Source organism: Crocodylus siamensis, chromosome 4 (genome assembly GCF_052110815.1).
Source record: "Crocodylus siamensis isolate JL-2025a chromosome 4, ASM5211081v1, whole genome shotgun sequence".
NCBI classification, from domain to species: domain Eukaryota; kingdom Metazoa; phylum Chordata; order Crocodylia; family Crocodylidae; genus Crocodylus; species Crocodylus siamensis.
Genome location: NC_143398.1, coordinates 153,740,232 through 153,768,228, shown reverse-complemented (window position 1 = coordinate 153,768,228; position 27,997 = coordinate 153,740,232). Strand labels below are relative to the sequence as shown.

Sequence of the window (27,997 nt, the reverse complement as noted above, 5' to 3'; positions counted from 1 at the left end):
TGCTGATGGGGCTGGCTGGGGCACGAGAGTGCTTCAGTGCACAGCTTGCAGCACATTGAACTAGGCTGGAGCATCCCTGGGCTGGAGCAGCCCCAGTCATCTCCCACCTATGTCTGCATCTGCAATGGTTCTGTTACACCAGTGAAACTTCGGTGAATTGATAAGGTCTATGGGAGTCAGGCACCAAACCCATGGGACTTTGCAGACAACTGATGCCTAATTTCCTTGTCAGGGTCCAGGCGGATAAAAATCAACCATTTAAAAAAAATATAAAGAGTGTGTAGATCACATTTTTTATTTAAATGAATACATTTTCTTACATAAGGAACCTAATGGTATTTAAAATTATAACAAAACAATTCTTAGGCTGAGACTTGTTACAATCTAGTCACATACAGTAATGGAAGTTAAACACATTAACAGCATAAAGACACATTTGCTGTCAAAACTTTAGAGAACTAGGCTAAAGTGTTACAACTGTATTTGATATTTGTAGCTTCTTCTGCAGTTAATTCTGTTCACTTACTAGTTCATAGAACATTAAGAAACAAAATGGAAGCTGAAAAAAGCAAGAAAGTTTGTTTTTTCCCCCTCCAATCTATAAATAGAGACTAGTTTTGAAAGTTTGAGACCTACAAGCTCTAAGATACGAAGGCTATAACTGGAAACCATCAACTCAATTATCTGACTATATATTAGAGCTGTATTGCTAAATAAATGAGTTTTAAATGCAAAACATATTTGGTTAAACTTTTTCCTTATATTTCCAATATTTTGAAGGTACTGTTACTTAACAAAAAAAAATCAGTTTTAAAATGCTGTTTTCTTGTGCATTTGTAATTGAATTCCCATTCGTTTCCATCCAATTTCCATCCAAAAGACCTACCAATAAATAAGAATTAATCAACTTTCAGGTATCACACAAGCTGGAGCAATGATGTGATTCACTTTCAAGAAGACCCTAATGATGCACTGCAATTGTAAGGTTAGCAGGTATCCCTTGGTGCCCTGTTACTTGCTTATACTAGACCTGGGGTGGGCTCTCCTCAATAAACAAAATGGCATTCATCAATAATACAGGCCTGCTTACACCTGCCCAGCCGTGTGTGTGAACTGTGGCGCTATTACAGCCATTTTTTCTGCCTGGTTCTCAAATGTCTAGCTTTGAGATCCCAGCTGAGCAAAGGGGCCAGGATTAGGTTTTTAGTGGCAAACCCCACAAAGTATAAGAGAGACATGTGGCCAAATCACCACTCCCTGCCCTAAGGAAGCCTAAAGATAAATGTAGTGGAAGTGGGTGCTGTTGGGTCTTGAATCTCAGCAGTGCTCTGCATTCAGGTTCCAGCTGGCAGGGTCAGGAGCAATGAGTGTACAGCCTTTCTGGTCTTTACTGAACCACCTATTTGCCAATTATTCTACAGTTGTTTCATGGGCTGCTGCTTTGCCCAAACAGTTTTATCTGAAAGTCCATATGGCGATATAAACAAGGGCAGAGTATTCCCTGTGAAGTTCCCATCTGAGGGAGTGGGCTTAGGAATTGCTATTGTTCATGCATCTACTGATAGATCATGCATAGGAACAATTACAGGCTGTTTTCCTATTGTTATTGCTATCCTGATATAAAATTTGTTCCCCTCCTCCCCCAACACCCACCAAAAAACCCAAGAAGCAAAACAAGAAAAAACAACAACTCCCCACCCCAAACAAGACACCAGCCACCCATGTGTCAGAAGTCCCATTCAGAAACAAGATACTGAGTCAGCAACACAATTTGTGCTTGAGGTGTATTAGGTAAGCCAAAGAGAGCAACATGTGTATGTGATCAGATCCAGAATCCTTTCATTGCTGAGGGAGATTTACCTGCTGTGGTTATGGAACAGACCCCATGGTTCAGTCATTTCATATCATGCTAATTTATCACATGTTTTGTACCAGTAACAAAGAAAGCTGAGGATGCACTCACTTACCAGTATGAAAGCAATTTTTCTATCAATGCTGCAAGGCAGGGGTTTTCAAACCTGGCACAACGTGGGCCACACCTCCTGGATCTCTCCTCTCCTGTTCGCAGTTGCATATCATCTCTGTAGTAGCCCCACAGCAATTGTTTACACAAAAGGCCATATTAGCAGAGCACGAATGGAGTGTCTATCTTCCTTCTGTCCCATGAAGAATGAGTCTCCCACTAGCCAGCCCCTTGTATTTTTAGCTCTCCAAGAATGTATTCTGTTTGGGCAAATCCCGCTGCTGCTGGTAGGAAAATGAATCGGGGTGCTACCAAGCCAAACACCCAGGCCATATCCAAGCCCTACTGGGTTTTCTTGCAGCACATCCCTGGGATTTACCCTTTCTCATCCACAGTTAGAACTCTGTTCCAGGCCTTTACCACCGCTTTGCTTTGGGTATGTCAAAGAATCACAGCAAGTTAGGGTTGAAGGGACCTCAGGAGGTCATCTAGTCCAAACCCCTGCTCAAAGCACAACCATCCTCAAATAGATCATCTCAGCCAAATATTTGTTTAGCCGGGTCTTGAAAACCTCCATGGATGGAGCTTCCACCACCTCCCTGGGTAACCTGTTCCAATGTTTTACTACCCTCCCAGTGAGAAAACTCTTCCTAATATCTAACCTAAACTTCCCTTGCTGCAACTTGAGCCCATTGCTCCTTGTTCTGTCATCTGCCACAACTGAGAACACTCTAGCTCCATCTTCTTTCGAACCCCACTAAGCTCAGTCAGTCATTTTTTTGCTGCTCCATGGGTGCTTTCTCACTCTCCTCTGTGCTGTTGCTTTGTGTCTGAAACAACTTTGAAGGAATCCCCCTAGCCACTGGCCCGGTCCCCTTCAGGATCCTCCCCACTTCTCCTGCACGGCCCACAGTAAGTTGGCAACCTATGGCTTGGTAGGTGACTAGCAAAGGGTTGTCTGTCACTGTACCTGATACTTTCCGCCATCCAATTCAGTTGCTATGTTTATCTGTTGTGCCCCACCTTATGGGTTCTTTGTGGCTGGGACTGTTCACAATGGGGGCTTCTGTTATCTCTAATAATACAAATCAGTGATGAGGATATGCTTTTTCAGGCTTCTTAGCTCTTCCCAGTGAAAGAAGAGCTGGCTTGGCTCCATGCAGATCACCAGTATGTGCTAAGAGTGTATGGCTGCTGGTTGGCAGAATTCAGCCTGGGCACTGCTGCTCAAACACATTTTGAGAGAGCTCAGATATTTCATCTTGAAGTGGATGAGCTGTGCAGCAAAAACCATAAGGTGAGCCCTGAAATGTTGTTGCAATAGGTTTTAACTGACATTAAGGGGACGTGTCATTAGCACTGAGCTAACACTCCATACTTTGGTTCACAGAAATGCTCTTCCAGTGGGTTAGCTGATATTAAATGATCTTGATGCTTCTTATTGTAGAACATGTACAAGCTACTCTAGTTACAATTGCAGCTGAAGCCCTTAAATATATTAGCAAAACATGCCTGGGGCTGTCACAGGAAGGAGCCAGTCTGATTTCTGGGCATTTAATGGGAATAACAGAATGCTGATTTATTAATGTTCTTTATTAAAATTTGTAAAACCAGTTGAACCTACAATTTACATCCTTTTTAATAGATTCAGAGATCACAGACCAGGTGGGATCACTGTGGTCCTCTACTGGACAATACAGGCCATCCAACATCCTTGAATTCAGGCCTGTGTGAACTGCAGCACTTTTTAGAAAAACATCTAGTCTTTCCTGCCTCTGGGCTAGATGGGGTTACCAGCCCTCACTATTACCCTTACGCTCTTATTCCTGATGACGTCATTGGGTTCACACATGGTGTGAGGATCTGTTTGGCCTGAGGAAAAAGATCACAGTTTGGCCATTTGGGATATGTTTGGATCTACAAACCTGCCTGCTCCTGTCCATATTACAGGGCATCAGGAGAAAAAGCTATTTATCACAGCAGACTGGAACATTTGTTGCTTTAAACATGCAAGGGGTCTGTAGGGGTCCAAGCACCTGGATATTCATGCTGAGGTTAAGTCAGTGTTCTTACCAGCTGGTAGCAGTTTGCTACTAATATCTGCAAATGCACCAAGGGGGCAAAAAAATCCCCGAAAAACTGGATGCTACAGTCCAGACATGGATATGGATCCAGTAAAGCAAGCACCAAATATACAGCACCAAGACTAAATCAAGCTCTGCTAATGGTTACAGGAGACTGCTGTGCCCATGGGAGGATTGGGGGCTGTTTTCAACGTCCCGTCATCTTGTCAGTTCATGATCTTGCCCTGGAACATACAAGTCTGTAACAGTCAGAGCCCACAGCAGGGGCCTGGGAATCCTGCCCCTTTAGGCATCAGTGGGAAGCTCACGGGCACTGCAGGTATGAGAAGCTTTGCTGCTAGTATATGCAAGTCACCTGTATGCAGACGCCCTCACTCCTGGCACGGATGCTCTCCAACTGTCCATTTGGCTTTGACATCCCGAAAAGGTGCAATATCCTCGTAGGTGGCTGTTTGTTCAATTTCCAAGCCCTGCGCAAAGAAGAGTAAGACTGAGACACAGTAGGGAACATTTCTATGGGTGGGATTCTGCTCTGAGATATGCCTGTTCACCTTCCCTTATCTTCAGGACATCCTCAGCCACATGGTAAGTCCAGGGCAGAATCTGGGAATCAGTGTGAAGCTGTTCAGCAAGAGGTCGTTTACCAAAGCAGGGTCTGAAACTGAGGCTGGCATCTGCACTGCAGGGACTTGAGGCACCTTCCCTCAAAGCTCATCAACTAGCCTAGCATCCCTATTTAGAAGGGGCTAAAATAGATTTTGCTCCTTTGTGACTTCAAAACATGCATTTTTTTTCTCACTTGCACATCCTGAAAGACTCTATGGGTAGATGGCGAGCTAGGGGATTCTGACATCCTAAGAGACTGGAAGTATCACCTGGGCTGGGAAGAGAATTTGAGTCACATTGGGTACATCTACACAAGATGCTCAAGCACAGTATCCTAATTCTACTGTGTATTACTAAAGCGTAAACTGGTGCTAATGTGCGGTAGTGCTGATTATGGTGCATTAAGGTAGTATCTGTAATTACAGGTACTAAACTTAATGCACCATAATAAAGACATTACATTAATGAACCTGTAGATGTGCCCACTGCTGAATTCTCTGAGTTTTGCCTGGTTTTATTAGCAACTATTCAACTGCAAGAGTTAGCTAACAGTTAGAAAAAGGATGTGTTAACAACTCAATATTTTACCGCTAGCAAAATCTCACAACATAAAACAAAGACACCCAAACAAATGCTCCCTTTATACCAGGGGTGGGCAATTATTTGGGCCCATGGGCCACATAGGGAGTTTTGGGCAGCTGTTGTGAGCCAGGTCAGCACCCCTCTCCCAACAGCTTACTAAACTTCCCTATGTGGGGTGGGGCTGTGGGGGAGGGGGAAGGTTGGATTTGGCATGGGTGCAGGTGGCAGCTTCAGCAAGGTCAGCCTTCAGTCCACTCTTCTATCCCAAGGTGGGGCTCAGAAAGATGCTCTGATCCACAGGGGAAAGCTGCCACCCGCATCCGCAGATGATGCCAGTGCCCACCAGGCACTGCTTCTGGTGCACAGCCTGGGAGCTGGTGTAAGCTGCAGGGCTGTGCTGTAGGTATGGATTGGTTGGGAGGGGCAAGGGACAGGAGGAGGAAGGGGGGAAAGGGGGAGACAGAGAATGGTGATCTTGCCCATACTGAGTGGCAGTGGCTGGTGCTGGGCTCCAGGCAAAAGCAGAACCAAACAGCAGGTGTGCTCACCACTTCTGGGGCCCTTCCAGCTGAAGCTGCTCAGAGCCTGTGCCACAGCTGCCCTGTGGCTCCTCCTTGCTGCTGCTGCCCCACACCATCTTCAGACTGCTCCAGGCCCATGGGGTGGCAGCAGGGGGAAGAGCTGTAGGGAAGCCCTGGCATGGGCTACAGGCAACTGCAGCCAGAAGTGGCAAGCATGCCCATTGCCTGGCCCTGCTTTTGCCTAGCACCCAGCACTGGCTGCTGCTGCTCATCATGGGCAAGACCGCCACTCTCTGTTTTTCTGTCTCCCCCTTCTCCCCTTCCTCTCCCTTGCTCCTGCAACCATCCTGCACCTTTAGCACAGCCCTGCAGCTTACACCAGCTCCTGGCCCATGCACCAGAAGCAGCACCAGGTGGGCTCAGCTGTAGATGCAGGCAGCTGGTTCCTGCTGGGGATCGGTGTGGAAGAATCCTTTTCCAGCCTCCAGCTTTTAGGATTTTTTTCCTTTTCTTTGTCTTGACCTGTCTGTCAATCTGGTTGCTCTGGGTTATGGCATATGTGATATGAATCACTTAATTTCTATTGTTTTAAACTATGGCCTCATGACCTGGGGGGGGCGGTCAGTGGTTTGAGTCCCAGTTAAGGCGTGATACTTTTTAAATTGGTTGGTCGGCATAAAACAACATCTGGCCTATCCTCTCTACCCAATAAAGCTATCTGCTATAAAAAGCTTTGTGGTACATGTTTGAGAGGGAATAGGCATGCCTTTTCATTCCCTTGGCTCGGCTGACTAAGGGAGGCTACTTTCTGTGGTTCAGGTTAAAGGAAGCACCCCAAGATCTAGCAGGGGGTCAAGCACCCTCAAGATCTACAAGGCCGGTGCACCCTAGGGGGCATAGGGCCTGGGCAATGACCAGACCCTGAGTGGTGGAGGCAGCTATCCCAGGCTTGTGGGTGTGCTCCAGGAAGGGGGTCAGCCAGTTGTAGGTGCCCCAGGAGAGCCACTCGGAGCTTGGTAGGTGGTTGTGCACAGTAGGGTGGGGCTCAGTGCAGAAGCGCCCCCTACTGGCCTACCACAATCAGGGCGTCTGCAGGTGATACTGCTGCATCAGCGCATCTGCTGCTGTCTTAGCCAGTGGCCCAGATCCCTGGCGGGAACCTGCAGGCAGCATCCACAGCTGATGCCAGCCTGTACCTGACGCTGCTTCTGGCATATGAGGCAGGAGCAGGTATAAGCTGTGGATGGGGCCAGGATGTGTCTACCCACCTGCCTGGCACAACACAGCAGCCAGAACTGCCAGCTCCCTACATGCCAGATCCTATAACTTTGTGGCTGGTGACCTCTGGGCTGGATACAATCAGCTGGTGGGCCAGATCTGGCCCTTTGGCCGTATTTTGCCCACCCCTGCTTCACACCTATTTACTGCTTTGACGATAGCCCCACTACATTACATTAACTATCATTAATTCTAACTATTACTGCATGCCTATTTTCTTCCCATTATCTCATAGCAGCCATGGCCAGAAGGGAAGCCAGAGCAGCTGCCTCCTGAGGGAGCCATAAACTCTCTAGGATTCTCTTCAACTAACTGTCCAACCTAGAAAGGAATCTAGATAGACAAAAGCTGTATTAATATATTTAACACTGGGGTGTTCAGCCCCTGGCCCACGGTTCTGTGTCATCTGGCTTGTGGGACTTCTCATGGGTCCAGAAACTTGGCAGCAGGCAGTACTGCTGCCAAACTTCCAGACTTATGGCATAAAGGCCCTGCATTGGGCACCTGATTCCAGCATAAAGGGCTGGGTGGGCATGGCACTAAGGCCCAGGGCCCAATCGCAGTGGTGGGGGCTGGGAGAGGGTGGCACTGGACCCCAGAACCCAATCTTGGTGCACGTGGGTGGGAGGGGGTGGCACTGGGCCCCCAAGACACAATCCCAGTGCAGGGGGTATGGGAGGGGGTGTTGCCAGGCCCCCAAGACCCAATCCCAGTATATGGGGGTTGGAAAGGAATGGTGCCAGGCCTGAAGGCCCAATTCAGCCTGCAGACTGGCCCTGCACCATTCTTCTGGCCTGTGGGACCAAAAGGTTCAGCATTGCTGTCCTATAATGATCTATTATACTAATAGGGATTTAAATCTGATACATTCTAGAGTAAATTTGCTACTGGTTGGATGCCATTATACTGGTCGAGGACTGCACATTGCTTGTCCACAAGTTTATTAAAAATGGTATAAACATTTTGCCTGTCCACACCAGACTTACCTCATAGGTATGGTCTTCATCAGAATTGTCCTTGCCGTCACCCTAGGGGGAATGGGGAGACACAGGGTAAGTTCAATAATATTCCAGGTGACTGAACTGTGGAGTCTTGCCTGAGTGCTTCCTGTCAGGGTATGCTGAGTGGGTCTAAACTTGAGCATTGTCAGTACTGTGCAATGGTGCCAGAAGGGCTCTCTGGCAGCTGGTCTCTCTAAGAAAAGACATACTTGACACACGTACCACAGTTGTGTTTTTACGACCAGGGCACCTCCTGTTGTGATGGCCTGAGATTTATACCTGGAATCCTTTGCATTAACTATCTCTGGCTAAAATACCATAGCATGTTTTGCATAAACCAAAGAGTTTTCAGCCCCAACAATGGCAAAAAGCTGTGTCACAGGAGACCTGGTTGCACTCATATTTGTACCAGTGACTCCAATGGAGAGCTCTGACAGTATGACCAATTGCAGACATGGATCCATCATATATACCATCAGCACAGACTCCTGCTCATCCTCCCACACTCCAGTCCTCTGAGGACAAACCAGAAGATACGGGTGGCCTGCCATTCCTAGTGCAGAGGGAGGACAACCCTCTGCTCTGCCAAACCCCCTGCTCTGCCAGAACGTGGACCCCACAGCTTTCGGAGGAATTCCACGTGCTTCCACAGCTTCTCATTTCAACAGTCTCAATGCTTTATTCCTCAGATGAGCCAAGAAGATGATTTTCTTTCTCTGAGCAAGGACTGCACATGACTAAGTCCAGGCCAGGCCACACCCTGGCCTGTTTTGCCCACCAGCCATAAAAAGCCAACAGGCTTTTGCAGGGCAACTAGGCCTGTGCAAAGCAGCTAGTATCCGCTTCGGATTCAGCTGATTTGGGGGACAGTGATTTGATTTGGTGACTCGAATCACTGTCCCGAACTGATTCAGCTGAATCTGATTTGGAGAGTCGGCTGCTGCCAAATCAGCCATATCTCTGAATCACACAGGCTCCATCCCCTGCCTGCTCTCCCAGCCCGGCAATGGCTGCCTCAGCTACCCCAGCTCCTGGCACTTTGGAAAACCGCCCCCCCCGACTCACTGGTTCCTGCCAGCCGGGGGGCCATCCCTGCTGCCCCCCCACCCCACGCTGCATGGGGGGCTCTGCATGAGGCCCCCGGTCTCCCCTCCCCTGTCCCAGCCCCCCATGGCTGCCCCAGCTTCGGCCCTTTAAGAAAAAAAAACCCAACCCCTTTGCACTCACCAGTTCCTGTTGGTAAGCGGTGAGCCCCACGGTCCCCACTGCCCCCTGCCATATGGGGGGTCTGTATGAGCCCCCTGAAGCCCAGAGGCTGCTGCAGGAGCTGGTGAGTTGCGGGGTGGTTCAGGTTTTTTTTCTTAAAGGGCTGGAGCAGGTGGGGCAGCAATTGTGGGGCTGAGGGAGTGGGGGGAGGAGAAAGGAGGCTCATGTAGAGCCCCCCACACAGCGTGAGGCAGTGGGGGGCAGCAGGCATCACCCCCCCCACGCAGCAGCACCTGGTGAGTGGGGCTTTTCTTTAAAGCACCAGGGGCTGGGATGGGCAGGGCAGCCATGGGGGGCTGGGGAAGCAGGCAGGGGGTGGGGCCTGGCAGGAGGCCCCCATGGTCCCATCCCCCCTCCTCCAGCCTCCTCTACCCCATCCCCTACTTACCAGCTCAGAGTCCGGGTCCTGCTCCCTGCTGCACTGGGCAGGGACTGCCTGAATTGCCGAAGCTCTCCAAATCTTTTCCGAATCGATTTGGAGAGCTTTGAATAAATTCAGACCTTTTTATTAATCCCCTGATTAGATTCGGATTCAGAGATTCAGCCACCAAATCCGGCCAAATCTCCTCCAAATCGAATCAGCACCCGAAGATTTGCACAGCCCTAAGGGCAATCCTTGCTACTCTTCCTGGATCCTGTTTGTAAGACTTCAAGACGATATTCAGTATAACCCAACCACTCGAGAAGCAGTGAAGGACAGTGGTCTCTCCCTTTTCCATCTCTTGGATATACTCTGGCCCTAACCTCATTCAGGTGCCTGAGTTCTCAGAAAGAGCTCTTGGCGAGGGAAAAAAATCATCCACTGAAGAGAAACAGTGGAAAGTGAGCCTCTTCTGGCATAGCTAGGTATCCCTCCCTCCCTCCCAGAATTCCCTCCCCACCATCAGAGCTGGAGTCCTTGTTCCTCAAGAAATCAAGGATTCCTGTCCTCATTCTGAGTGCGCTCACCCGGCATGGAGCTAAGGGCAGACATGGAGGTCGCCAAATATTGCTGAGACAGGCCTGGGGGATGGGCTGACTCCACCTGTCAAGACGCCCAAAGGTGTCTGAGCTCACTGGGCTTCCTTCACCATTTCCCTTTCCAGGATTGCTAGTGGGAGCTGTCCACTACTTACTTTGTCCAAACACAGGAGCATGGGGACGCTCACGAAGATGACCAGGAGAATGGACTGGATCATGATGATGGCATCTTTCAGTGTGTTTCGGTTCTGGACTTGTTCAATGGTACTGAATCCTGTAAGTATGGAAAAATAAAAAATGGGACACTGTTAACCCTTTGCAGGGTGATTCTCACTGACAGGTGGTGAATAAATATGGGGTGGCTGGAGTCTTGTGATTAAACAGGTTTGAGGGCCTAAGAGGATACCAGTAGACGTGATAACTACAGACTGAATGCCCTGTGTGAGTCAAGCCTGTAGCACATATGTTCATGATGGTTGTGTAAGTCCTACCTGCAAAGCAAGTTATCAGAATTTCTAATACTTTACCTTGTGTCAATGAGGTTATTTTTCCACATCCCTTCTGGAAATACAGTATGATCATAATTTCATATTAATAATATGACTGCCTCATTCATGATCAGCCTCATTGCACTGGTCATGGCATAAAACCAGGAAGACATTGCTCCTGCCCAAATGTTTGGATAATTTATTTCCAGTGCACAGCCTTATAAGTTCAGGCTAATCCCCAGATTTTAAAGCTGGAACAGGATCTTCAGTCCTCTGGGATAACTTCCTGTTGAGTACAGGCAAAAGCCCCTCACCTAAGGATTCTGGCATTGAGTCACATACTCAAAGGTTGTAGTGGGACATATCCTGGATGGGGTCTGACAGAAGTAAGTGAGATCTGAAATAATTTAGAAACCAGCCAGAGAATGGGTCCTTTTACAAACAGAACTCAATGCTCCTAAGGCAACTTCATCAGTGTCAATGGCATGAGGTGCCATCACTAAACATGATCAGAGAGAGTGTAATTTGTTACCAAATTCAAATTCAGCCTGACACGACATACCCTGACAGATCTGCAACCACTGTTAATGGAAAGGGCTCATTTGCTATTGTTTTGCACACTTATTTCCCTCCTGGTATTATGGCTGCTGACTTATTCATGCAGATGGTTATAGTTGGATTGGCAAAAGATCTGAAAGGGAGTGCATTGGAACAGGATGCCAAAATCCTTTTGAAAATCCCAGCCTCCAGGGTCTGAACAGAAAATATTTTTTTAAAAATTAAAAATCTCTATGACTAGATAGATAGATAGATATTGCAGCTCACCTATTACTTTGAGTTCACTCCCACATCTGTGTTTCAGTTCCGGAGACCCCACAAGGCTTGCATTTTCACACAGGTAAATGCCATTGTCTTCATATTGGATTTTATTGATGGTCATCTCCGAAGCTGTATCTTTTAAAACCACTTCAATCTTTGGCAAAGCACTTTTGACCATCTGGGGGATACCATCTTGCTCACTCATTTTGTACCACCGGATGTTGCTACCATTTTGGTGATGGCAGATGAAGTGAACTTTGGTGTTCTTTTTGGCAGCCACATAGCGAGGGTATTGCTGAAATCTTGAGCAGGATGTATCTAAGAGGAAGTAAGAACAGTCCAGGGTTGGGAGGGAAATGAGAAAAATGGATATTTGTAGGCCTTCAAGTACTTCCCCAGGGGGTCTTGAAGTAAGAGGAAGTTTAACTTGGTTATTGTTTCCATGTGCTTTCTGGTCAAGATCTGGCAATTGCTGACCAACTGCCAAAATGTGTATCACTACAAAATGAAGGACCAAAAAAATATGTACATATCCAGAAGGGGCTTTGTTTCAGCTGTAATTTTGCTGGACACAAATTGAGCACAGGACATGTACAAATGGTCCTCAATACTGGTGGAAATTAGAACCTTAGGGTGTGTCGATATGGCAATGTCATTATGTCCTGAGAGGGATGCCTCTGAGCATGCTGTGTCTACCTGCATACACTTGCCTGCTCCAAGCCTGGAAATGCAGTGGTGAAACCACTCCCATGGTATCTCCAGCAGCCACTGTCAGGCACACTGGAAACAGATCTCAAGAGGAGCAGTAGAGGGATGTGACCCACAAAAAGAGGATAAAAAAGCTAATCTTTAAAGGCTGTTAGCATCCTTCTGCCTGTAACAACCGGCAGGTTCTTGCAGGTTGAAACATGAGATGTAGTGGGGATGATTTGGAGGGTGACATCAGGAACTCCATGGCCGTGGAGAGTTTCATAATAGCTTCAAGAACCTACTGTGTCTCATGGCTGCAAGCATGAGATCCAAGGTCTTATAATCCAAGCGGAGTCCCTTTATTATTGCACAGAGCTCTGAGCATGAAACACCACCCTTAATGGGTAGCAAATATTCTAATAGCCATGGATCGTACTTTCTTCCACAATTATTCCATGCAATATTCTGCAGCAAGGTGACCTTTAGGCAGCACTTTTTTTTTAAATAGGATATTCTCCAGAAGACTTGGACCCAAATCCAACAAACACACACTTGCTGGACTTGGCTCCATTGCGTTCAATGGACACTTTTGCTATAAGCATGTTTGAATGTTTGTTCAGAATCAGGGCTTCACTTTCTGCCTAAAGTTTTCACATTTTCTTTGTTTCTTTACCTGATAGGTTTGAATATCATAGCAGAAAAATAATGTGCTTGTCATAACATTTGTTGAAACTCCCTTTTTTTTCCATTTGGAAATTTTGGGGGCAGAAACTGAAACAATTCAAACTCTTTCAGGCAAAACCACAAAACTTCACTGGAATCACAGTTCAGATGCTTTATGCTCCTATCCACTTCTATAGTTTGGGCTCCTTGGTTGGACTACAGGTCCCATGATGCAGTATGCTCTCCCCTGTCAAAGGGGGCAGTGCATCAAGGTAATCCTTGGTCCTGATGCACCACAAGCTAGTGGTTTGGTTGGGGAACCTGTGCTATAGAAAAGAATGGGTTTTCAGCCTCTTGATGAAAAACATAACTGCTTGTGGAATGCAGGGACTTTCTGTGAAACTGTTTGTTTAGAGGAGAACCCAATTTTTCCATGAAAAACAGTTTCAAGGGAAAATTTTTGTTTGCCCTAGATGTAATTACTGAAAACTAGTCATAATATTTCTTTGAAGTGGTAAAATATGTGTTCTATGCTTAACCTGAAACAACTTTTAAGAGATTAATAATTAAATACTAACTTACCAAGTTACTCACTTAACATTTGTAGTGCTGAAGCGATGTTGTAGCTATGATGGTTCAGGAAATATGCAAGATATCATCCACAAAAATCCTTGCTTCTTGAGTATTGACATTATAATTTTATGGAATAATTCCTTATAGTAGAATTTGATTTAGTTGCTTCACAAAATCATGAGTAACTTTTTATACCTACATCTTTTTAATGCAAAATGTTTAGAGCTGCAAATTTGGCTACTGAATTTTTTTCTTTTCCCATGTTATTTCTCTTTTTCCTAATTAAAAAAAGGAATTATAAAACCACAGACGACTGGGAAAAGAAAGACAGTTCAGTATCTAGATTAGTGACTCTAAGCAGCTTACATTAGAGGGGAAAAACCTCCAGTAATAGCTTCCATGACATATCACATGACATTAATAACAGAATAACGCATAAACCTTTAAAGACTGTTATGCATATAGCACTACAGTTAAATTTATCTTGATTAATTACAGCTCAGTGCCTCAGTATGTGCTGTCTCATTGCAGTTAGGGGTGCTGATCTACTTTAAAGTTCCTTTTCTAAAGTTGGTGGAAAATACTGCTCTCTAGAATCCAAACCATGACATCTTCACTTACAGTGACTCATAAATGACCCATCACTTGCTCAGGTCTTTTTTTCACAATTTACCTTCTTTTGGCATGTTTTGCTTCCTGAGCTTTGTGTTGCCACTTGTTGACAAGTTTCCAGGCTGATTTCGACTACAGCATTTGTTATTTATAAGTTAGTGTACCAGAGGAGAGGAAACACAGAAAAGTAGGGCTGGAAGGGACTTCCAGAGGTCATCTTGTTGAACCACTTGCCTGAGACAGCATCATCCCTATCCAAACCATCTTGTATAACTCCATTGTCTAACCTCTTAGCAAAACTACACAGTCACACTGGACACAGCACAAGGCATAACACCCTAATCTGTCACAGGTAGAGCAGGGGGACAGTCACAATTAACATCAGGGTGCCGCAAAGGTTGCTAAAGTACACTTGAGAGGGTCATGCTCACTCAGAGGAAGGATTAAAAAAACCCTGACACATACAGCAGGAGGAAGGGGAAAAAATGCTCAGCCCCATGTGGTAACTGGTAAGCCCAGAAACATGGGAGATTCCCATAGTAAAACAAAGGGAGATCTATGGCTGTATCATCCCTGACCAATGCCTGTCCAATCTCATGTTGAACACCTCCAATGATGGAGATTCTACAACTTTTCTAGGCAGCCTTCTAATAGTGAAGAAGATATTCCTGATATCCAATCTAAGCATACTTTGCTGCAACTTTAAACCATTGGTCTGCATCCTACTCTCTGCACCAAGGGAATAAAGGTGTTTTCCCTGTTCTTTATGGCAGTCCTTCAAGTTTTGAAGACTGCTATCATAACCCCGGTAAAGCACCTTTTCTGCAAGCTGAATTTGCCTATTTCCTTCAACCTCTCCTCTTACAACTTGCCTTCCAAATCCTTTATCATTATTGTCACCCACTTCTGGACTTGCATTGAGTCTGTAATTTACCAGGACTCCCAGATCCCTTTTTGTAGTGTTGCCATCCAGCCAAGTGTCACTCATTTTGTATTTGAATTTTGATTTTTCCTCCTAAGGGATAGCACCTTGCATTTGTCAGCATTGGATTTCATCCTGTTAGCTCCAGCCTAGCTTTCCAATCTGTCATGATACTTCCGAATTGCATTCCTGTCCTTCAAGTTGTTCATACTCCTTCGCAGTTTCGTGTTGTCTGCAGATTTGTTCAAGTATCTTTCAATGCCAGCCTCCACATCATTAATAAACACAATGAACAGCACTGGGCCCAGGACAGGCCCCTGTGGTGCTGCACTTGAAACCTGCCTTTCTGACTTAGATCCATTTATAATTACCCTTTGCTTGTGGCTGTTGAGCCACCTAGCCAGTATTAAGTGTGGCTAGTACTTTTGCCTAGCTGCATCTGCTGTCTCCTGCCACCCTGGAAGCTTTGGAGGGACCTGATCCTGATGGACCAATGCTCCCCTGTGTCCATTGGCAATGCATAGGGGGTGCACGTGGGTGGACATGTAGAGGGTGCACCCCCTGGAAGCACCAGCCGCAAAACTGGAAGTGCACTTCTGGTTTCGCCACTGGCTTGGTGATCAGCCACTGGCCACCCCCCCGACCTAGGCTGGTGATCAGCCGCTGGGGGACCCCTTCCAGTCAGCGATCTGGTGCCCCCCAAGACTGGGCAGGCAACCGACTGTGTTATGTCACTCCTCAATGCTCAGGAAGCTCCACTGGGCCTGATCTGGACTTCCCCAGAGGCCCCATGATGGCCGTCCTGCCCTGTCCCACCCCCTCTTATTATTTAGGGATAATATTTGTATGTATATTGATCTTGGTTGTATCACTCTTTGTTTTATTATTTATTTGTACTGCAGTATCTCCTGGGAGTTTCAGTAACAGGCCAGGACCATTGTGCTACGTACTGCATATCACGGAAGAAAAAACAATATAGTCCTTTAGTTCTTAAAAAAGACACAAATCACCTCAAAGCAGGTATTTTGCTCCTTTACATCCAGACATATTACCCAGGCCAGTGTTACAGGATCTGAGTACCTCATGGTTGTTAGTGGATGTTAGCTCATGGCCCTTCTGGGAGACAGGAGGGTCTCAACCCCAATTTACAGAACAGAAACTCCGAGGCAGGACAAACTAAAGATTGGCTACGAAAAAGACTTGTGTGCTTATGATAAAGGACTTGGAAAACAAGTCATATGAGGAGAGGTGGAAGGACTAGGCACGTTCAGGTTGCAGAAAAGGTGCTTAGGAGGGGACATTATAGCAGTCTTCAAATACTTGAAGAGCTGCCATAAAGAAGAGGGAAAGCACCTTTTCTTCCTTGCTGCAGAGAGAATGTGGCACAATGGGTTGAAGTTGCAGCAAAGTATGTTTAGATTGCTTATCTGGAAAAACTTCTTCACTGTTAGAATAGTGAGGCAGTTGAATAGACGCCTGGGGAAGATGTGGATTCTCCATCACTGGAGGCGTTCAAGAAGAGGTTGGACAGCCATTGGATAGGGATGAGCTAGCCATAGCTATGCCTACATTCTACTATGGGTATTTCCCATGCTTCTGGGCTTTTCTGGTTGAATCTTTCCACGCTTTCTGCTACATGCATTAGGGCATTTTTAAGCTTCCCTCAGAGGCACTGGGTGTTGGCCACAGCCAAGTCTGGGGATTTTGACAGAGGTGTGCCAATGTTTCTGATGGAACCAAAGCCAGTGGTTCCTGGCCCCTCCATTCATGTCAGACTGATTGCTATATTGACTGGTCAGGAAGAAATTTTATCCCATGGTCAGATTGGTATAAACTGCAGGGGTTTTTGCCTTCCTCTGTAGCAGGTGGCACGGACTTCTACCTGGGATCTCTTGAGCATATATTGACAGCCTTGTATAGAAGTAGAACATTGACTGCCATAGTTCCTCTGTTTTGCCTATGGCAGATTAGGGATGTTATGTCTTTGTTGTGGCGGTGTTGATGGTAGTGTTGAGGCTGGGGGGAGGTATGGAGATCGCTCACAGGTGGCAGCGGCAGTAGTGGCAGTGGCGGCAGTAGGGGTGGGGAGCAGGGCTGGTGAGCACCTACCGGTGGTTGGCAGCCACCCGCACACCGCCGGCAGTGTTGACGGGGTGGGGGTGGGGTGGCGAGTGGTGATTTCCTGTAGGCACTGCCAGCAGCATCGACAGTGCATCTATCAGGGGATGCACCGCCAATCTCAGGGGGTGCATGTGCACCCGTGTGCGCCCCCTACACATTGCCATACTAAGGGCACTTAGAAGGTGAGCATCTACATGCTAAAGCTCGTTAACTCATGCTAAGTACCCTCTGACCATCTCAAAGTTACACCATTTCAGATGAGGGTTAACTGTTGGTTGTGCTACTGATCTCACCTTAGGGTAACTTTAGTCTGCTCTGCAAAGATAAAATGAGCAATTTGCAGCTCCCCAACATCCCAGGATGCACTGCTCCTGGCCTCTTCCCACCCCCAGAGCCGGGACAGAGCCCAGGTATCCTGGCTTCTGTTCATCAGCCCTCTAATGGCAAGTCAGAGGTGTTCAGGCAAAAAATGGTATTAACCCTTAATGTATGACTGCCTGCAGCCCATTCTAATTTTAAAATGGCTTAACGTTTCACAGATTTAGTATGGTCTAAGTGTCACGTGTAACTTCACTCTATGAACAAAAGCTTTTTTATACACAAATACATTCTGTGCTATGTAGTTGGCCCAATAAAAAGTATTAACCAGAAAAATTCTTGCCTCTCACATATTTCCTGGACCATCTTGGCTACATCACTTCAACACTACTCAGACTGGACTGAAATTTAAAGGAAAATAGGAAAATTCTGCTGAGACTGGGTACTACTTTTGCCTTGTTGTAGACTATTTTGAAGGGAAGATAGTGAGCATGAACTGCTAACAGAGAAGGGATGGAGTTTGTGGTTATACATTTTTGCAATAATTTAAGCAATAAGCAGACTGAAGAATTAAGTCGCTAGTTTGCTATAACAGCAATGAGACAAGCAGTGGCAAGGAACCAGAACAATTATGTTCTATGGAAAGATCTCTGGGGGTGCTTTACATATAGCATGCTTGGACTAATGATGGATGTTTTAAACTTATTATTTTCATTGCTTATTCCACCTGTTTAGACTTGTAGACTGCAAAAGGCAGGCCCTCTGGATCCCACAAGCTGGGAGCTCAGCTGTTGGAGCCATCAGCTGAACAACCTCCTCAGAAGATCTTCATTGTCAGTCACTGGATGCATCTACATGTGCAATTAGCATGTAGCAAACTGGTACAGCTTGCACTGGAGTTTATTGCTTCCAGGCATAGAGTTTACATGTGTATCAGAGACAGCAGGATGTCGAGCTAGGGCAGAGCAGCTCTGGCTGGCAGAGGGTCCAGAGGGTCAGCCTGCCAGCCTGGGGTTGCTCTGCCCCAGCTCAGTGTGCTGTGGCAGGGCTGGCTGGGGCACTAGGGTACTTTGGTGTGAGGCTAGCCGGCAAGCAGCTCCTGCACTGTAGCACCCTGGTGACCCAGCCAATTCCAGTCACCGTCTCCATGTGTTTTGGCTACAGCTACTCTGCTGTAGGATAGTACTTGTCACAGACATTACTATCCTACAGTGGAGATAATTTACTGCACCCTAATATGGGTACATGTATAGATGGCTATGCTTTACTGTAGAGCTAATTAGTCAGCTCTGCAGTAAAGTGACCGTGTAGATGCACCCATTGAATTTTACCCCTGTCTGTTGGGAGTGAAGGAAAAACGAAGAGCTTTCTGGGAAGTCTTTTGGGGATAGCCCAAGAGCTACAAAGGGGAAGGTTCACATTACTGACCTATGTTCTGCTCGCTTCTTGTTTTTGTGGCTGAGATCACACCTGCAACACAGGAGAAGAAAAAGTGAAAAAAATGCTCAAAACGTGTTCCTCAGAACAATCTTAGAAAGTTACCTTATATACCAGTCTAAATGAAGGCATAACAAGACCCAAAGGCATAGTGAGCTGCTGCAGTGCTCTGACCAGAATGCCAACCACTGGAGAGTCAGTGGGGAGAGAGGGTCTTACCTGTCCCAGCTCTCCTCACATTGGCAACAGCTTGTATATAAATGCCCCTTGAGTACAGCTCCCTGGTTGACCTTGGGCAACTCACTTTGAGCTAGATGCAGAAAAGTGTTGCGGTGCTATATCTGTATTTTAGATCTTCAAAACCCTTGCACAGTTGCTTGACACGTCTAAGGTTTTTCCAGCAAAGATAGTTAAATGTCTGATTCTGGGCATACCCAGAACTGTCTAAGCCTTTACAGAGCCATATAGCTGGGTGCTTAGCTCATACCTGTCTCCTTAGGACCTACACACTAGACATGCCTCTATCTTTCCTGCAGGGTGTGGGGCTAGATCAAAGGCATTCTCAGCACAGGGTTAATGGACTGAGCACTACACAAAATGTAGGAAGAGGCTTTTGTGCCTCCATTGCTTGCATAAAAAATCCTAGTGGTAAGAGCACTTATTGAGAAGGAGACACATGTTTAGTGCCCTGGCGGAATCTACACGCACAGCTCCTACCTCTTAGGGAGAGGGCCCTGTTCACTAGGCAATAGGCCAGGGGTAAGCAACCCCTGGCACACATGCCAAGCATGGCATGCAAAGCGATTTTGCTCAACACACCACTGCCAGCCTGGGCTCTAAGCATCTGCAGCCAGCCCATGGAGCCCAAGCTGCTCCCAGCAGGCGGCTGGAAGGCTGCAAGCCTTGCTGCAAGCAGACGCGGCTCCGTGGGCAGGCTGCAGCTGAGAGGCTGCAAACAGCCGCTCCAGGGTCTGGTATGTCAGCACTCTGGCACCTTCCAAGATAGACATTGTGGTTTTTGCAGCATTCCATCCAAAAAACATTGCCTCCTCCTGCTATAGGCTATTCTGCAGTAAGGTAGGGTGGGGTGAGGGTTCCTATCAGTCCCTTCTGCTGAAGCTGTTTTATAGCAGAAGCAAATATTCACTGGACCAAAGAGTGGGCCTTGTTACACATTAATTTTAGGTGTTTCAGGGAGCTCTTAACCCCTGGATTGTCCACACACTAAGACGTGTAAACTAGATTTATGCACCCCTTATGCATCTTAAAGTTACACTGTTTCAGGGGAGGTTTATTTCTGATCTGTGTTACCCTGCTTGTGTTCCAAAATGTGTGCCCACTCCTCAGAGATAAGCCACTCAAGTTGCATCCTCCAGCATCGTGGGATGCAGTGGTCCTCTCCGCAACCCTCCTGTTCTGTGTGGACAAACTTTCACACCCTGGACTCTGCTGCCCGGGGAGGTAGAACGGGCACCAAGACAGCTCCTGCTCCCACCCCTGGGGATGTGACCTGGCTTGGCAGCTTTCACGGGCACAGACCAGTCCAGGATGGAGGGCTAGGGGCAGTGAAAGGGGGAGCAAGATAGGGGGCCAGACTGGGGTTCCTTTGAGCTGAGGCTTCCCTCCCAGGACAAGGGCAGTGTCCCCATAAACTGTAGTTTCCCAATCCCAATTTATTTAAATATGAGACTTTCTTTAATTTACTTACTCTCCATTTCTTTTTAAATTCTGTTCCTTTTACTTTTTATTTTACCCTTTAGTGACTTTAGTGGCTGACTTCCTTCATTTCACCACTCAGCCCTCAGCTGCCATTCCCAGCCATTGCCTCTCTACCTCCCAGTTCAGGACCCAGTCCTCATCATTGTACTCTCCCCCTTCCAGCTTCATGCTCCACCCAGTGCCAACCCATCTCTTCAACCCATCCCCACCTAAACCAGGGATAGAAGCTTGTCTTGGCTCACCAGCCCTCCAGTGGCAAGTCACAACTATGCAGGTTGGGGACAGTCAGAGAAGGTTTTTAGCCTGAATATATGACTGCTTTAAACTCAAGCTAACACTGACATTGATCAACACTGGAAAAGCTTAGAGTGCAATGTGTAACAAAGGCCAGAGAAGCATGTGGTGCTCTGCTGCTGGTGAGACTACTTACCTTAGGGATGGGTAACCACTGTCCAGGCCACCCAGTTCCTCAGTCACTGCTATTTGTGTTGGCCAAGTAGGCTTGTTACTGCTTCTCCCACTGCATTTTGAGTAATATGACCTATTTGCAGCACAGAACAGTAGGGGTTGTATAAATGACTCAAAGATAACTAAACTCAATGGCCAGGGTTGACATGGGATTTGAAACAAGGCCCATTATTTGGGATTTTAACTAGGACTCCTATCCCGAAAGTCTGACTCCCTGAAGGTATTTTGGAGTTGTGGGACTGAGAAATCTAAATACCTATCAGGTTCTGGGCCAAAGTTGCTGAGCTGTGGGCAGGCAGACCTCTGCCTCTGTGTCCTGCAACTTGAACCAGTCATTCCAAAGCCAAAGTCTCCACTGCCACATTGTGGTTGTTGCACCCACTTCCTCAATGGTGCAGATGGGCAGGAAGTTTTGCTCTGATTACTGAAGTGCTCCAGTGCACAGCAATCTTTTCATATTTCTATGAAAATGAATCTAAAATGGTGGGGGAGACTTGGACACAGTGTAAAGGTGTGTGCTAATCTGCAAAGTGGCAACCAAGTATTAATACTCCATGGCCATGCCCTCACTATTCCTGGTTTACAAAAATTTGTAAGAGCAAAAGGTTCTTTGTGATTATTTGAACATAGGATTGGCAGGGATCTCCTGGGTCACTGAGTCAAGCTGTCCATTCCTTACATGGGATATCTCCTGGCATCATGCAGAGGTCCCATAATTGTGACTGTTATTTCTGCCTGCTGCTGTGTGAGCTAAACCTCCTGCTATTTCAGACATGTGTCTGAGATAGGCAAGCAAGGATGGATTGCTCTGTGTGTATACAACGTTGCAGAACATCAGGGGTTTCCAGTGTCATGGAACACCATAAGAGGCTCAGATACTTTCATAGATTTGAATTGGCAAGCATGAGGGGGAAAGTACAACAAAACTGTAATAATAAAGATGCTTCTTGAACTCTGTGGCTTTTGAAAATCATAATGTGAGGACTAAAATCAGTTCTTTGTTACTCAGGCTTAAGAGTACAAAGCCAGAGAACGTGGTTATTAGCCCTAGACATGTTTATATATAAAACATATTGGATCTATGTAGCAAGTGGAAGAGGGGACCAGGAAAAAAAATGAAACCCTTCTGGAATAGACGGAATTGAATGGGAAAAAAAATAATAGAGGGGTGCATGTAGTCCATCTACATTATTACATGCAGATACACACTTTCTGTTTTCCACTGAAATGAGTTCAGACAGCAATGAGCTCTACTGATTATGCACAGATGCCATACAGAGTAGATTTTACATTATGGACAATTTGCTAGCTTGTTACCCTCTTTTTTCTCACTTGCATCAAAATTTGCTGTGTGTACTGCCTTGTCCTCTACATGATTCATTGTTCTGAAATAATAGCAACATGTATACCTGCAATCACTTCTGCTGTTTTGATGATGATATTCAGATGCTGCACCTTTAATAAATGCCAATTTTGAAGAAAATTTCTCACTTCCCTGCTGTATGATCATCACATATATACTCTTCTTGCAGACAACCATATCCTAAACCTAATCAAGCTCCTTGTTAAAAAAATGATTATCTTGTCTTGCTTCAATCACTTCAAAAGCAAAGGTGTTCAAAGACCTCTGTGCTCTGGTGAAGAAGAGCCTTCTTTTCATTCCCAGCCTTAGTTGATTCATAGCCAGTTTATCCTCATTTGTTCTTGTGCCAACATTGTCCTTTAACTTAAAGAGCCCCTTTCTCTCCTTGGTTTGTTTTTTTCTTTCTCCCTCCTTCCCCTTCTTAATATCTTACTGGAGGGCAATCAAACCACCTCTCAGCCTTTGCTTTGCTAGGCTAATCAATACAAACTCATTTCTCCTCTCCTAAAAAAATCTCTCTGCTCCTTAGACCACCATGGTAGCCCTTCTGTGCATCTGTTCCAATATGAAATAAGACTTCTTGAAACACTTGAAATGTGCTTTGTAACAAAACAGTATTAATCTGGAGCAGAATTCTTTCTTCTTTGCAGGTTCTTACCTCATATCTATCTGAGATAGAGCTGAGCACCTTCTAGACGTGCATTAAGCAATGCAACTAACATCTGCCACTTGTCCTTTCTTCTTTTTTCTTGGGAAGAACTGAATGAATCATATATTGTTTTATTTTGTTTTGTGGTTTGGGGTTGTTTTTTTCTAAATGTACAAGCTGCCTTCTGGGCTCAGAGCCCTTTGGTCATATTTTCAAACTTTCCCCCACAACCTTAAGGGCAAGAACCTTAGGGTCTTTTAGAAATGAAAGTGGAAATTCTCATATAATCACTGGATTCCATGGGTTGGAGCCTTGAGAAGAAATACCATATGTGGGGAGAGTTGTGATGAAATTGTGAGAGTTCAGTACAGCAGAACCCAGCTTTTCTGGTTGAGATTTCTCAGGCAAGGCCTTCAAGGAAACATTTTCAATGACATTAGCATTCCCTGACTGCTGCCATTGCTCCTAATCACACAGATTTCCTCTCATTCTCCATCATAAGAAACAAAGACCAATGGATTTGATGTCATCATCCCCAACTTTGTAACAGCTATGCTGACTTGTTCAGGAAGCATAACCCAAACCCCATGACCAAGGTGATCAACTAGACCAGTGTGGGCAATTATTTCGGGTGGAGAGCTGCTTACTGAGTTTGGCAAGCCATTGAGGGCCGCATGACAGGCAGCCAGGGGCAGATAAATATTAATTTTCTAACTTTTTTAGTGGCCCTACGGGCCGGATAAACTATTGGTGGATGACTCATGGGCTGTATTCATTCTGGGGACAAGAGCCAAGAGCCGCCAATTGTAAACCAATTAACACAAACTTATCCTTATTATTCCCTGTATATATTATACACCACCACCAAGGAGTCCCAATCATGGACCAGAACCCCATCATACTCATTACTGTACATATACAAAATAAAAAGATGGCCCCTGCTCCAAATGGCTTCCAAGCTAAGCCCAAGACAACAGATCACCACACGCAAATGAAGGAGCAAAGGGAAACAATGAGACGTTATTGTCACAGTGACAAGCAGAGGATCTTAGCATACCAGCAGCCTAACCATCATTAAGCTGTTTGGAGGCAATAACAAGTAATTAGGAAATGTGAGAAGAATTCATTGTGCAAACCAAAGAATGGGCAACATTCATCAGGTCAGTTGACCATTAGACAGATCTCTCTTTTGCTACAGGACCTGCTGTACATCCTTTTGTTCCACCACAGCATGTGATAAAGACCCATCAGGAAGGCCACACATTAAAATACTATGGGGTCCTTTCCACTTGTGCGAATAGCCCCTGCAAGGACTTCACTTCCAGGATTCTGCTTGTCTGATGTGAAACATCTGGCCTTGGAACTTTCATTTGGACCACTGTTCATGTTAGGACCAGCACTCATGGATTGCCAAGCCAGGAGGGACTATTAGATCTCACGATCTGAGCTGCTGCCTTGCATCCAGCTCCCTTGTCCTTGACACAGGAAAGATGGTTGATTACCAGGGAAAAAAAACACCTACTGGACTCCCCAGCTGCCCAGCAAAGCCCTAGAGGGACTCCAAGTGTATGAATGATCAAAGTCTTAATGGCCTGCTGGAGCAATGTCCCTAAGAAACACTGAGAGTGGATCGTTTATCTGGCCTCTGGTATTGAGTAACAGAGCATCTCACAATCTTCAGACTAACATCCATCCTGGGTAGAGCTGTGCTGTCTTCTCTCCTGTACAGACAGGGATGTGAGACACACTACAGCCAAGGGCACATCTCCCCAGCAAAAGGTAGATGTCTTTGTAGCACCAGCTGGGGCAGTACCTGAGCTGAATTGGGCTACTGTGGGTAGCAGTACTGTGGGTGTTAGCATGTGCTAGCAACCAGAATATACCCCCGAGGTCCCTGGAGAGTCTGTTTCCTGGTTGCTGGCACATGCTAATACCCAAGCTACCATGTCTTCATGTTATTGACCCACCCCAGCTACTCAGTTAGTACAGGTAGGCTAGCACACACTACAGCCACATACCTCTGTTCTGCCACGTAGATGATACACTTACCCCAGATCACATAAGAACCTGCAGCTACCTCAGGGGATTGAAACCAAAACCAGGTCTCTAAGCTCTAAGTCTGGAGTCCTGTCTCCTGCGTGACTTTTCTGCTCTTTCATTTGTTTTTGTGGTTGAGAAGTAATGTCCAATATCAGCAGCATAACTAGGGTGGGATGAAAGGGGCACCTGCCCTGGGTGCCAATTTAGTGGGGTGCCAGCACCAACCCCACTTCCATGCTTTTTGGTGCTCAACAGCATCTCTTCCCAGGGCACTGAAATTGTTAGTTATGCCTCTGTCTAGCACCAAAAATAAGGACTCTGCTCTGGGTAGATGAAGAGCTAGAACGTCCCCTCCCTCCCTCCTCACCAGGAGCACAAAACAGCCTCTTGCTTTCTCTCCCTCAGGCTACACAATGGTGTGCAAGCCCGAGGCTGAGTGCCTCTGCTGTGACATTTGGGTCCTGTTGTGACAAAAATATATTTGCTTTGTGCAAGCAGATGGAGAAAGATTTGGAAAATGGAAGGACACCAAGCAACAAAGCTTAGGCATCACTGAGTTGGGTGTTAATTTTTTAACATGCCCACCCAGGACCAGGGGCATTTAGAGATATTTTAGTTTAGAGTTCACATTTATCAAGAATCCCCACTTACATTCATTTAACTATGACTGGAAGAAGCCAAAACCCCATTAATTTAAGGATGATAGGATAAACCTACCTGCAGTCAGGACTATAATCCAGAGCTGTGCATGTGGTACCAGGAGCCTCTTGCACAAAGTAGCCATAGTTACTGCAGACAGCAGAAAAACATCAAATCTCTAGCCCTTGTGTTGCTTCTGCAAAAACGTTGCAAACGCTCCGCTTGGCCTCTTCTGCAGACTAAAAATGGCAAAGCTTTTGCTATGCAAGGTAGGCCTTTCCTGTTAATGTAAATCTGGCTCTAGTGGTACTTCCCCTGTGGCCTGGTTTTGAATATGGCACAGTCTCCACTGCAGGCAGTGGCTCTCCAAGAGGAACCTCCTTCCCAACCCACCAGGTCAGGCTGAGGTGCAAGGGGCAAGAAGACATAAGTGCATCTGAACTAGTGTTGCTCAGGTCTGCCCAACACCACAAAGCTGTGTTGACACACTGTGTTGCCTTTTGATACCATAGGTTTGCATTTGTCTGCACAAATATGGCGTGGAATAGCAAAGCCCCACCTCTCTGTCTCCTTCATCAAACCATCACACTGAACAACTCAAGCTCCCCACTAACACACAGACTGTGGCAAAATGCCAGCACAGTCATATTCCACTGACAGCAGCGTTGGCAGCTGCAAGCTGACAAAAGTCCTGATGGCAAAACTTTCCAGTGTTTACTTAGCCATACGGCGCAAAGGAGGGGTCATTCCCATCATTCTCAGACTCCAGTGGTCTAGCTCCTCCTTCACAGTCCACAAGATTAATCTTGATCCAGAGCAGCATTAGAGAGAGCGGTGTCTCAATCCCTAACACTGTTTCCAGTGGGTCATCTAAGACAGTGGGTCATCTAGGATAGTGGGCACTTCTGCTTACTTTGTATAGGCTCCTGGGAATTCTGCATTGCTTGCACTGGCCTCATGTTAATGTTATGCTGGGAACAGGGCTCAGCCTAGTTTTCCTTCCAACTAAAGCCAAAGAATCAAGTTAAACCTCATCCAGAGCTTGAACTTGGGTACCAACAGTAGGAGTCTCTTCTGATAACTGGAAGCAGCAATTGGCATTTAGCTTAGAACTTGGATGTGTGCTGTGTAGCTCACCCACTCGCTCTGGAGCTCTGGTCTGTTTTGGTGGTGGCTGGACCACAGAAACAGGCTGGTCTGAGTGCAATAGGGAAACAGCACAGACAGTAGGTGCTCGAGACATAACTGAAAGGTCACAAGTTCAGCCCACACCTCTTCTGACCTGCCCAGTGTCAGGAGTGGTGGCAGAAGAAAGATGGAGCTGAGTAAATCCTTTGAAACTTGTGAGTCTCTATATATGGTCCCATAGTCTGAGAGGAGGAAAAAGCAACTACCACTTAGGAACATGATTTGACACAGGCTCCTCTCCAGCTGCACCTTTCCCCTTTTGACTGTGATACTCAGGGCCCAGAGGGTGCCTGTGCTGCAGGGGCTAGAGAGCCCTCTCTTGGATAGTTGGTGAATTGGAGGATTAACACTGCCCCGTTTTGTATCAATGCGCTCCAAACTTGGCACATCTACATGTGCAATTAATGTGAAGCGATAAACTCTGGCGTAATATGCACCAGGGTTTATTGCTCCGGGGCACCGTGTTTGAACATGAGCCCAGGACCACAGCACATTGAGTTGAATTGGAGCAGCCCTGATTGCTGCCATCCCGGAGCTGCTCTGCCCTGGTTCAGCGTGCTGTGGAGGGGCTGGCTGGGGCACAAGGGTGCTCCAGTATGGGGCTAGCTGGCAGACAGCCCCCACACTGAAGCACCCTTGTGCCACAACCAACTCTGTCAGCGTCTACACTATGCACTAAAAAACTCTGCTGCAGGATAGTACTTGTATTTACAAGCACTAACCTGGGATGGAGTTTATATTTATTTTACTGTGACATAACAGGGCCACAAGTATAGATGCTGAGATGTTTATGGCAGAGGTAATTAGGCAGCTCTGCAATAAACATTTCATGTAGATGTGCCCACTGGTGTTGAAACTACTGCTAATGAGACACGGGAAGTACAGGAGAGAGCCAGACCGTGAATTGTGTGGGCCTGAAATGCAGCTCAGGAAGCACCTGTTTAGGACCAGTTTACTCATTAGCAGCCACAATGGAAAGGGCTGGCCCCAGCACTGACTTAGCACAGACAGCTCTTAGGATGTCTAT

At 46.4% G+C, this 27,997-nt stretch overlaps 1 protein-coding gene across 1 annotated transcript; it reads right to left on the bottom strand.

The window, feature by feature from the left end:
• Positions 1-290: 290 nt before the first annotated feature.
• Positions 291-26,004, bottom strand: CD79B (CD79b molecule). Its single transcript, XM_090044273.1, has 6 exons — positions 25,861-26,004; positions 18,896-18,937; positions 11,575-11,886; positions 10,417-10,535; positions 8,021-8,062; positions 291-4,517 (listed from the first exon to the last, which is right to left on the bottom strand). The coding sequence occupies exons 1-6, from the start codon at positions 25,925-25,927 to the stop codon at positions 4,419-4,421; spliced, it is 681 nt and encodes a 226-aa protein (XP_089900399.1). The 5' UTR covers positions 25,928-26,004; the 3' UTR covers positions 291-4,418.
• Between the last annotated feature and the right edge of the window lie 1,993 nt (positions 26,005-27,997).

Bases quoted from the DNA above. Each gene is read 5' to 3' on its own strand.
- CD79B (XM_090044273.1), bottom strand. From the start codon at position 25,927: ATGGCTACTTTGTGCAAGAGGCTCCTGGTACCACATGCACAGCTCTGG. The intron at 11,887-18,895 runs GTCAGTAATGTG...ACTTCCTCTTAG, and splicing joins AAGAAGCGAGCAGAACATAG to ATACATCCTGCTCAAGATTT. The intron at 10,536-11,574 runs GTGAGCTGCAAT...CCATACTTACAG, and splicing joins GAGTGAACTCAAAGTAATAG to GATTCAGTACCATTGAACAA.